The following is a 12,529-nucleotide window of genomic DNA, read 5'->3' as shown; positions in this document are numbered from 1 at the left end:
AATTCTGCAAATCATCTCCTTCCATGGTGTAAAATCATCTTGAGTAAATGGATGAAGGTGATTAAATGATGGCTTTACAGAACTATCCCTTTAATTATCTTTCAATCTCATCCTTCTTCACCTTCATCCCTCTAATTACTTTCAACCTTCTGTTATCCCCATCCTCAAACTCTTCAGCGATTAGTTATTTTTACTCGCATAAGCAAATGATCAGCTGTCTCTTAATCTCCTCTCATCTCTCCCCTCCTCCCAGCGGCTATGTGGCATATTTCTTATCTGTCTTCTGTGCTTCTCAGAGATGAGTTTAAGATCAGAACAGACAGACAGATCTGTCACAGTGTCGCACTGCAGTTTTGACACACAATTGCACAGAGACACAAGTTTCAAAAAGCCTTAGGAGTCCTCTAAGGTCTTTCATTTTAATGTCACTCATCCATGTCAAGTGCCAGTGCATGTGTTGTCCATCAGCAAGTATATGAGCGGTCTTAAGGGGTTTACTGTGTGTAAACATGTTCGTTTGTGGCTCGCCAAATGTCAGGCATTACTGGAAATAGCGGAGTTGGAATAATATATCCGACACACGTATGCATTAAACCTGACAGCGTTATCTTCCCAGCATGCACTTAGAATGTTCTACAAAATGCAAAGTGAAGCTGAAATACCAAAGCCATTAAAGTTGAAGTGCAGTTTAAAGTGATAATGTATTCTTGCTGGAGATTTGAGTTGTAATCACATTACACTTGGTTAAAGTCACCTTATCTAACTTTCCCATAACAACACTACATTACATCCCAGGTGTTCAAAGAGTTTATAAAACGTAATGTAGATTTTTACATATTCCGCCATGGTGAAAAAAAACAATCCCATATGGAAAAAAAAAATATTTTCAGATGATAAAAAACATTTCAAATACACAATAAATGGCCCAAAAATATATTGTTAATATAGATATTTACATATATTGTATTATTAATATATTTTAGCTACTGATTTCCTCATATTTGGACCTTTATATATACCGGTACTGTATATATATATATATATATATATATATATATATTTCAGATTATTTTGGATGAATATATATATATATATATATATTCATCCAAAATAATCCAAAATATATTTTTAATCTCAAGAATATATTTCCTTAAGCAGTGCTGTTTACAAGATAAATATACATTGGACAATGTTTATATATATTTTGATTACACTATGGGTGGATGGTCACCAGGGTGTTGCTATGGGTTTTAGCACATTGCTATATGTTTACTATGCTATTTTAAATGGTTTCTAGGTAATTGCTTATTGGCCCTAGCAAAGAGCCTGTTCTCTGTGAATTTGTTAATGTATGATGATGATGATGATGATGCACTATTTGGCTGAGTTTTTGCTCTGGACAGACATGGTTCAATGGTTCATTTGCAAAAGTTATCATTCCAGTTTTAGTGATCTGACTGCAAATTTGATGTTTATGAAGGAGAGTGAATTTTGCCGTCTATCAACAGTCCTGCAGTTCTGATGCTATACTATAATGCACTTTTTAATGCTCTAGGTAGATAATCACTCTGGGAAATTGCTTCTTCCAACAGTACAAATAGGGGGGGAAATCTTGTGTCTGCCACCGTGAAAAGAAAATGAAATAAACCCTTATAACATAAAAGAAAAGATGATGATTACAGGGGTCATAAAAATACATTTTAAGAGCAGGGCTCTTTTTAAAAATGCTCCGTTTGTGCATTTATATCTTAGGCAACGAATATGATTCAGACAGATTTATTTTTAGGGCCTAACATCAATTGAAGAAATGTTGCCCCCTCCTGCATTTGAGATGTAATGAAGAAATGAACTGTTGTGCCTCAATATCTGATTCTCAGAGCAGAGTCTGTCTAGGTTTATTGCTTGCCTTTAATCTTTGTTGTTTTATATCACAAACAAAGAGCATCTTCTACTAGTTGATTCTGTGCTTATGCGTCTATTGTTCATTCCAATTTCTCAAATAAAAAGATCTTCTGCAAGATTGTTTTTGTATATGTGAGCTATCTCCAACCCCCCTCCCCCCGTTTTAAACATAGACTACTAAATATGGTCATAATTATGATTAAAACAAGAAAACTTCTGAATTAATTTGATATTAATAACCCTTAAGCAGAAAACTAACAACATTTAGTGAGGTTAATGATAAAAAAAAGTGCCAATGAGTCTTGTTTTAATTAAAAAAAAAAAATTGAGTATTTTCCAAACTGAACTGAGTGAAGTTTAGCATTGATATTTTACTTCAGCATTCATTAGCAGATAATGATTTTCAAGCATTCTGTTAATTAAAAATGTGCCTTAATGTTGCCCAATCATGGTCTTTGAGGGAAGAATAGAGCAATCAGGATGCTATTAAACATCTTATTTGCATATTATTCTACTTTAATTAAAGAAAAGTGGTTGTTAGGTGCGAGATAAGAGGAAACTGAGAAATTCCCGTGCTTAGAACAAACCATGATAATTATTTCAATGTTCTAATTTTGTTTCTCAGCAATGAATTTAATTACATATTTTCTTGTGTTGTATTGGAATAAGATGTTAATTGAATATGCATGTTTATTGAGAAAGAATGTGTGTTATTTAAGGAAAGTGAGAAAAGATAAGCATTATACTGTAGTTGATATAAATAAAGAAAAACAGAAAGAGAGAGAACAGGGACATTTCTGATCGGATGCATTTAATCAAACGTTCCGCCTTCATCTTTGCATTATAGGTGAGCCGGTAGATAGTAACCAATGCCCAGGAGATCCTCCTCCAGTCAGGCAGCTATGTGAGATGCCCTGTCCTGGGGACTGTGTGCTGGGACACTGGGGTTCCTGGACATCCTGTTCCCAATCCTGCTCCAGTAAACACCAAGAGGGGAAACAAAGTCGTTCACGTCTTGTTCTGGCTCTTCCTGGGAAGCGTGAGTTCAGTCGGATTAAAAATTTGGAGTGTCTATTACATTCAGAGCAAATTGCCCACCTTGTTGGCAGAGGCAATTTACTCTGCACACCATTGTCTGATTGAGTCAGACAAAATTACAACAGAAACCCATCTGATAACAGGATCACTGGTGTGGACCGTAAAGCTGCGTTCACACTACAAGCGACTCACTGCATGTGGCCAGTGGCTCGCGGTGACGTCGCTAGTGGGCAACTTTAGATCTCAACTTTATCACGTCACTGGACGTAAAAAAACACAAAAAAATCAGAAATCACCAGCTCTCTATTGCTATATGATTGGGATTGTGTTGCTTTGTCGCTTTGTGTTGCTGGTAGTGTAAACGCAACTTAAAGGGTTAGTTCACCCAAAAATGAAAATTATGTCATTAATGACTCACCCTCATGTCGTTCCAAGCCCGTAAGACCTCCGTTCATCTTCGGAACACAGTTTAAGATATTTTAGATTTAGTCCGAGAGCTTTCTGTCCCTCCATTGAAAATGTACGGTATACTGTCCATGTCCAGAAAGCTAATAAAGACATCATCAAAGTAGTCCAAGTGACTACAGTGGCTCAATCTTAAGTTTATAAAGCGACGAGAATACTTTTTGTGCACAAAAAAAAATGTTATTCCACTATTCATTTCCTTCTCTCTGGGCCTCGAGTTAGTTCACGTAGTATGACTGCGTAGCGCTTCTGGGTTGTACATCACACGCATCACACACATGACCAGCGTCGGCCAATAGTGAGCCTACGTGTGACGTACAACACAGATGCGCTACGCAGTTATACTACGTGAAAAAACTCGAGGCCCAGAGAGAAGGAAATGAATAGTGGAATAAAGTCGTTATTTTTGTTGTTTTTTTGCGCACAAAAAGTATTCTCATCGCTTTATAAACTTAAGATTGAGCCACTGTAGTCACTTGGACTACTTGATGATGTCTGTATTACTTTTTCTGGACATGAACAGGGACAGAAAGCTCTCGGACTAAATCTAAAATATCTTAAACTGTGTTCCGAAGATGAACGGAGGTCTTACGGGCTTGGAACGACATGAGGGTGAGTCATTAATGACATAATTTTCATTTTTGGGTGAACTAACCCTTTAAGGTGGGTGCCGTTAGCTTTTAACATGGACCGTCTCAAGTTCAAATCTGCGTTTTATGAACTACTTCTACTACCTTTTCCCATTAAATTTATTTTCAATAAAATGAAGAAAATATGCGGAAAATGGAAATAAAGTGCCTAACGGGTATTTAAAAATGGGAATAAAGTGTTTAAAGGGTAGGGTTAGGGGTAGGTGAGCTTTGGGGACAGGGACAGTGAGGCATCTATTTATGATTTTAATAAAAAATGAGGCCTACCATATACACTGAATATATTATTATTATTGCATACTGTTTATTATATACTACAATACACTGAGGTCCAAATAGTATCTGCCACTATGCACTAAGTATAAATCGCATCTAGCTGCTATTTACGCAGAAAAGCTTAGTACAGCAGCTCTCTTATACTGGGCTTTATTAAAGTCCCTTTTCAGATTCTTTTAGTTGAATTATTCACAATGCCTCTTTTTTTTTTTTTTTTTTTTTTTAACTCTAGACTCTGATTTATTCTGAGTACAAATCTCTAATCCCCATTTCAAAACGTTGTTTTGTCTTTGTCCTGTCATTCTCAGGCATGTTTCTTTTATGCTAGTGCCCACAAATCAGCTCTTTTTCATTAATTATACATTCTTTTATGACACACTCATTAATAAGGACACACCCTGCATTTGACCCCTAAAACACATGGTCCTTTGTCCTTAAGTGTGTGTGTGGTACAAGTATATACCTAATATGTTATTGGGACAAAATGTACCCACAAAAATGTCAATGTCCAAAATCCTTGTCCTTATTGTAAAATGTAAAAATGCAGAATGTTTTCTGTGATGGGTAGGTTTAGGGGTAGGGTTAGTGTAAGGCAGGGTTCCTCAAACTCGGTCCTGGAGGGCCGCTGTCCTGCACAGTTTAGCTCCAACCCTGATCAAACACACCTAGCGGTGAGTTTCTAGTGATCCTGAAGACATTGATTAGCTTGCTCAGGTGTGTTTGATCAGTGTTGGAGCTAAACTCTGCAGGACAGCGGCCCTCCAGGACCGAGTTTGAGGAACCCTGATGTAAAGAGATAGAATGTACAGTTTGTACAGTATAAAAACCATTATGTCACCGTCAGTGTTGTGCCTGAACGCGTTCATTGAACGATAGTTCATGAACTCGTTCATATTTTGGGTGAACGTGAACTGAACGTACTGTATTACTGCCTAATGAACGTTACTGTGAACTCGTTCATTCTGGTGTCTATGAACGCCAAGCTCTCTCAATTTAACTTCGTTCAATAGAGTGCCAGATTTCTATAGAGACTTCCAGACGAAAACCCAGCTAAAACACACCGTAAACTGGCCTTAATATGTAGTGGAAAAACACCCAATCTGGCAACACCAGCCACCAGTGTCCACTGACTCTCTTGTTCGATCTCCTTCATCAAAATGAACAAATCTTTTTTCGAGTCATTTCGTTCATTCAAGGGGCTTTAAATGTTATACTATTAACTGGCAAATTCCCAGAACACATCCACCTACGCAATATTGATCATATTCTGAATTAAGAAATCATTATAATGCATTCAAAAATCGTTTACAGGGAACATACATAATTACTTTACCTTTACCTTCGTTCATTTGTCACGTGACAGACGCAATGAATGGATCGTTCATGAACGACTCATCACTTACGTTACAAATCAAAACAAAAATCAGCAAGGAGGCGTCGTATGATCATTTAATCTAGTTTTATGACAAGGTCGGTGAGGATGGGAAAAATCTGACGCATAGCTTCAGTGTTAAAACTGATAAAATAATTGTCTGTGGTTCTATATGGGCTGTGGCAATCATTTTGAAAAAATATATCTCGCAGCAACATGGAAAAAAAGAACTATGAACTAGTTCATTTTTGGAACTGTGAACTTAGTTCAAAAATTTGAGTATGAACTATGAACTGAACTAGTTCATTTTAAAATTTGTGAGCTGAACTTTGAACTAGTTCATGTAGAAAGTGAACTTTCCCAACACTGGTCACCGTGTCTATGGAATGTCCCCATAAAACATTAAAACCCAACATGTGTGTGTTGGTCATGGGATCATGAAATTGATCTAAAGTGACAGTAATGGCTTTTACATTAATAACAAATTCCTATTTTAAAAAAAATGCTGTTCTTTTTAACTTTCTATTCATCAAAGAATCAAAATAAAAAAGCATCCTGAGCTATTTAGTTTGGTTGTAGATGGAAAGCCATGTCCTCCGGCTCCTGAGCTGGAGCAGTGGAGAGCCTGCAGCACGCACCCATGCACAGTGCACTACTGGGATACTTCACCTTGGCATCCCTGTGTGCCAAACACCATCACAGACGAGAGTGACGGTAACAGCACAGCCCAGATGGAGAATGATACCACCTGTGGTACAGGGGTACAGATGCGCCAAGTCACGTGCAGGAGAGCTGGGAACGGACACGTACTGCCAAAACGGTAATAAAATTCCATCCATAAAAACTTTAATCCTAAAATCTGTGTACGATAACCTCTATCTCGTGTCTTGACTCTACTTCAGGTGTCCTGAATCCTCTCGTCCTGACACGATACGGTCTTGCCCGTTACCTTGCAAAACTGACTGCATCATCACACCTTTTAGTGAATGGAGTGCCTGTCCCTCTTCCTGTTTATCAGGTAAGCACATATTCCACCAACCCTAACAACATGTCCTAACTAGGCTTGACAAGCTAAATGTTTGACCTTTATGTATTTTTTTCTATACTGTGATCATCTTTGCTTCTTTAGTGAATGCTACTGCCCCAAACCAGTCTCGTCATAGGATTATTATCCAGAGACCTGCTAACGGAGGTCAAGAGTGCCCGGACACTCTTTTTGAGGAGAGAGAATGTGATCCACCTCCTCTGTGCCCAACTTACAGGTAAAGAGAGAAATGGTTTCATCATTTAAAAATTGGGAAAATTTGGATAAGCCTTGGACGTACTAAGCTAACAAGTTAGCTAGCAGCCAGTTAATTTGAAATGTATAGAAACAAAATTAAATTAATTGAATTCAAATGCTGACCAGTTTAGTGATGATGTTTCAAAAGTCATTGACTAACGTTGGCATTGGTGTGGTGTTTTGAAAGTTTTCTATTTGAATATATTTTATAATGTAATGTATTCCTGTGATGCAAAGCTGAAATTTCAGCATCATTACTCCAGTCTTCAGTGTCACATGATCCTTCAGAAATCATTCTAATATGCTGATTTGATGCTCAAGAAACATTTCTTATTATTATCAATGTTGAAAACAGTTGTGCTTCTTAATGTTTTTGTGTAAAATGTGATGCAGTTTATCCAGGATTCTTTGATGAACAGAAAGTTAAAAATAACAGTTTATTTGAAATAGATTTTGTTTACATTATAATGTCTTTACTGTCACTTTTGATCAATATAATGTGTCCTTTCGGAATAAAAGATCTCGATCTGCACAGTACTATAAAGCTACTTATAGATCATGAAGTACAAATCTCTCGCTTCTCGCGTCCATCATAATTAACTTGATATCAACTTGTATACATAAATACCATTGAAAGTACATACCATGAACTCAAAATATGTTTTTTTATTATTATTATAACTGTAAACTACAATTTTCCTGATTTAAACATTTCAGCATTCATAAAATTAGGAAAAACAATTAATATAAAATTAATAAATGTTAAGCTTCCCATCTACCTTTTAAAACAAGTTGAAAGCATTTTTTAAGACAACTACCCAAATATAATAAAACCATGTGCAACATGTGGTGTTACTCAATTAAAAGGTGGTAATGTGTATCCCTACTAAATGTGCCAACAAAATACAAAATGTTTATGAAATGTAATTGGATATTAGCCAGACACTGCGACGTGTTTTCTGTGCACGGATGTTTCCTGGCAGATGGCAGACCCACCGCTGGCATCAGTGCGTTCTGGTACCTGATTCGGTGAGGCAGGCTGTGGGTGGGCCCGCAGAGGCATGCGGTGTTGGCCTCGAGACAAGAGGTAAGAGACAGATTAGGATCTCTGTATAATTTAAAGTTTTATTAAGGAAGTTCTGCAAAACCGGGGTTACTATAGGACGATAACTAATCTTAGCTATTCAGAGGGACTTCTGGGCTGCCTGAAGGTTTCTTGCTGGCAATTTTCCTCACATCCCCATCTTATAGAAAGTTGTCAAAATGTCAGAGAGGACACACAGCGTGGTCTGACATCTGACATCTGTGTCTCCGAGCCGTTTTAAAATGCCCTGCTGGTGCTTCATGTAAATTTAATGGCAAGTGCTGGCCTATCAAGACTCAGCCGGGTTCCTTTCAAAGTGCGGTTTGCAGTGTACAGGACCAAATTCTGCCTGTCAGTTTTAGAAAATGAGACAGGGTATTTCTAAGAAAATGTATTATTTCCTCAAGATGCACACACTGGGCTTCAGGAAACACGAGCAGAATGATCATCTATGTAAGTCATTTGTAAAATCGTTCTTTATTGATTTGTTGCATTCGATTCAGTGGAAAAATTTACATCAGAATGTGTTTAGAATGTGTGTTTAGCGGGCCCCAAAACAAATTTGTACACTTTTACAGGATTGAAAGTTTTGTCTTTTTTTTTTTTACTCAGCCATGTCATTCAAAACCTCTTCTTTCTTCCATGGAGCACGAAAAAATAAGAGTTTGAAGAATATTTTTGACTGTACACTGTCCGTACAAAACAACACTGGATCCCATTGACTTTCTTTGCAAGGACGAAAAACAGACATTTTTCAAAATATCTTCTCTTATGTTTCATGGAAGAAAGAAAGAGAGTGAGCAAATGATGATAACATTTTCATTTTATCACATTAAATGGATGTTTCATTATGTTTGACACAGATAATATTTGTGTTGCTTTAAATAAATGTTAAAAATAAATATAAAAAACTTTTAACTTATTTTTGCTTTAATTTAGTTTAACTTGTACTTTAGATGTGCTAAAATAACTAGAACTAAAACTGAAATAAAAATTTATAAAAACCACAGACACATTTTTTTTTTTTTTTAATGACAAAATCACACAACATAATTGCTGAAACTTTAACTAATATTAAAATGGAAAATATAAAAATAAAAACTCAATTCAAAACATTAAAGTTCCCCTGTAGTCTATAATTTTATCCCTTAAAACTGTGATCTTTGATCATCAAAATTACATATTTAAAATGTTTTTTCCTGTGAAAATAATTTTTTCATGCCTTACAATAGCTTGAATGTAACTCTACACCCTCGCTCCATTTATTATATTTAGATATATGGATATGCATATTAGTCCCCGCCTCCACTCACTCACTACAGCTCAGAGATCCACTCTGTCAACTTTACTGTAGTAAACGATACACAATGGCAAGTGGAAATACCGGTTTAATTCAGCCATATATGTTTGAACCAGAAACTGATTCAGAAGAAGTGGAAGAGTGAACGCATTCAAGTCGATGCATCAGAATGGTAATCCGTTTTATGTATGGCTCTTTACGTCGGGCACATCACAGTTATTGATATGATTAGAATTTTACAGGGGGACTTTAATAAAAACTTAAATGGTATCTAAATGATATTTAAATAATTCTGGTTTGGCATAGTGTCCAACATATTTTATACTACTTTTGAACAAAATAAAAAAGTCTATACCTTTCTCTTTTTCCTCTTTGTCATGTTTGCAGAGGTGTCGTGTGTTGGTGCAGATGATTCTCCTGCAGATATGACAGACTGCGTGAGGTGGGCAGGAGTGATGCCCGTCCCGGTGAGGGAGTGTCGTGTGCCATGTAGAGATGAATGTAGCTTCACCTCCTGGAGCAGATTCACCCAATGTCAAGGCTGTGGAAGCTGGCGCACTCGTACCCGATCTCTGATAGGTAAACTGACTGCATTCTGATTATCACAATGTTTTCTGAAAGCACACACACCATCCAAGCTCCCCTTCCGTCCAAACTCTCAGGTCGCAGTAAGAAGCGCTGGCGATGCCAACAGGAGGAGTTGTTTCCTCTCATGGAGAAAGAAGCTTGTCCTTGTTCTGAATTTCACACCAAGCCTCAGGGTCCATGGTCTCCATGTTTGCTCTCACCAGCAAAGAATATTGCTGGCCATCCTTTCATCCAAGGAGTTTCCCACCAAGGCCAAAAGACAGTCCAGGACTGGCGAGCTCAGAGGAAGAACAGTGAGTGTGGGCACGGGAAGCGCTACCGAGCTCTCGCCTGTCTCGATCACCTGGGAAAACTGGTGGATCCAAATCTCTGTAGCAGCCTTGGTGATGTGCTCTTCAATATATATATATTGTATTTCTCAATGTATATATAAATGTATTTCTAAGTAGTAAGTGCCATGCATGCTGTTATAGGTTATGAAGAAGAAGTGTGTCATGTGGCCTGTTTTACGGACTGTAAGCTGAGTGAGTGGTCGAATTGGTCTGTCTGCAGCGCCTCCTGTGGTGGGGGTGTAAAAGTTCGCTCTCAGTGGCTACGAGAGAAGCCTTTCAATGGAGGTCGACCCTGCCCAAAACTCAATTACAAAAATCAGGTGAGAATAATTTTACACTTAGATTGTTCTTGTAATCCACAGAAGACAAGAGTTGTTCTGATAACTTTAAATATCCAGAGACATTTAGCATTAGATTTACAATTGAGATTGACAGTAGAGCTGTTCAGTCTATTTAAAATAGCCTAGAAAAAGCACATGCTGTACACATGCACACACGTGTATGCTTAAATTGTATGTGTTCATATATTCATGAATAGTGTTTCTTCATCTGTGAGCGAGAGTCACAGAGGACAAGGCAGTGTGTGTGTAAACCTACTGTGTAATGTATTATTCATCTGGCTTTGGGGGTCTTCCCCTGCCTGCCCACTTTTAGCTGTTTCTCAGCTACGTAAGACAAGACTGGAGAGGATCAAGACCTCCAGGGACTGAACCTCTTATCCCCCCATCTTTTTGCTCGTTTTCCTTTTATTTCACTCTCTTTATTTTATTTTCCATCAGGGCAGGTCAAACAACATTAAAGTTTCATGGATCTGAACTGGAGTCAGCAAGCATTTCCTTCAGCTCAGTTTCCCTCATATAAATGAACCACTAAATAAAGAATCTACAGTGGGGGCAAACATCTTCCAGTAGAAACTAATAGAAATTCTTTCCTTTTCTTTCCCTTTTTCAATTTCCTGTTTTCCTATTCCTCCTTCCTTTCCCTATTACTTTCCGCTTCCTCTTACTTTCATTTCCTTTTCTTTCTGCATTAATACTTTTTCCTTTTATTTTTCCTTTTCCCATTCCTTTCCCTTTCTGCATTTTTTCTTTCCTTTCTTTTTTTCTTTCCTTTGCTTTATGTTCACTTTCCACTTTTTCCAATTTCCCTTTCCTTTCCTTTCCTTTCCTTTCCTTTCCTTTCCTTTCCTTTCCTTTCCTCTTTCTTTATATTCTTTTCTCTATGCATTTGTTCCATTTTCTTTCCCTTTTCTTTTCATTTACTTTCCTTTTCTGTTTCCTTCCCCATTAATTTTATTAATTTCATTTCCCTTTTCCTTTCCTTCCCCCCATTTTTTTAAATTTCCTTTCTTTTTATTTCCTTTCTTTCCTTTTTCATTTCCTTTGCTTTGCTTTACTTTCCTATTTTGGTACTTTCCTTTTTTCCTTTCTTCTTCCTTGCTCTTTCCTTTCCTCTCTCCATTAATTTCCTCTTCCTTTCTTTCATATCCTTTTCTTTATGCATTTGTTTCTTTTCATTTTCCCAATTCCTTTTCCTTCCCCTTCCCTTTTTTTGTATTGCCTTTGTTTTCCTTTATTTTTATTTCCTTTCTTTACTTCTTATTTTCCTTTACTTTGCTCTACTTTTTTCCCCTGTCCCATTCCACTTTCCTATTCATATTTCCTTTCCACTTTTATATCCTCTTCCTTTCTTTTCCCCTTCCTTCCATCTTCCTTTCCCCCATTCATTCCTCGCTCTTTCTTGTGGTTTTGCTGCTGGTCATGTTCTGCTGATATGAATATCTACAAAGGCTCAGGTGAGTACCCTAGAGATTTGTGTGTATAATATTTTGTCCTTAAAAGTGTGTGTGTGTGCCTGCCTGTATAAATATTAGCATGTTATCTTTTTTCTGTACATACTTTGTATACACAGAGATGCACAACACACACTTGTGTGCATGCTGCCATAACTAAAATCATAGCTATCTTGTCTGTGATCAGGTGTCTGAGGTACTTCCCTGTTACTCTGACTGCAGTCAGTATGTGTGGGAAGTGGAGTCCTGGTCCATGTGCATCATAACGCCACCAAACAATCTCACGAACACTGGATCGACACAGCCTTCCTGCGGAGAGGGTTTCCGGACCTGCAAAATCCAGTGAGTTTATCACACTTAGTCTTTTGAGCAAATTATCTCTTTAAAAGTTTCATTAAAAAGAAGTTGTGTCTCATACTGAGAATGTCTTTTTAAAATGTCCCCATTC

General features: G+C 37.3%; 1 protein-coding gene across 1 annotated transcript in view; it reads left to right on the top strand.

Moving 5' to 3' along the window:
- thsd7bb (thrombospondin, type I, domain containing 7Bb) overlaps positions 1–12,529 on the top strand; it is a 61,899-nt gene that overhangs the window by 39,957 nt on the left and 9,413 nt on the right. The window contains exons 8-16 of the mRNA XM_084101172.1: positions 2,750–2,941; positions 6,283–6,523; positions 6,606–6,721; positions 6,833–6,965; positions 7,969–8,072; positions 9,757–9,948; positions 10,032–10,340; positions 10,431–10,609; positions 12,269–12,423. Of these exons, the coding sequence (XP_083957298.1) occupies positions 2,750–2,941; positions 6,283–6,523; positions 6,606–6,721; positions 6,833–6,965; positions 7,969–8,072; positions 9,757–9,948; positions 10,032–10,340; positions 10,431–10,609; positions 12,269–12,423 (1,621 nt within the window). The remainder of the gene's footprint in view (positions 1–2,749; positions 2,942–6,282; positions 6,524–6,605; positions 6,722–6,832; positions 6,966–7,968; positions 8,073–9,756; positions 9,949–10,031; positions 10,341–10,430; positions 10,610–12,268; positions 12,424–12,529) is intronic.

Source organism: Abramis brama (genome assembly GCF_963993115.1).
Source record: "Abramis brama genome assembly, chromosome: 23".
NCBI classification, from domain to species: domain Eukaryota; kingdom Metazoa; phylum Chordata; class Actinopteri; order Cypriniformes; family Leuciscidae; genus Abramis; species Abramis brama.
The sequence above is the reverse complement of the archived record's forward strand: the minus strand, read 5'-3'. Positions and strand labels throughout refer to the sequence as shown.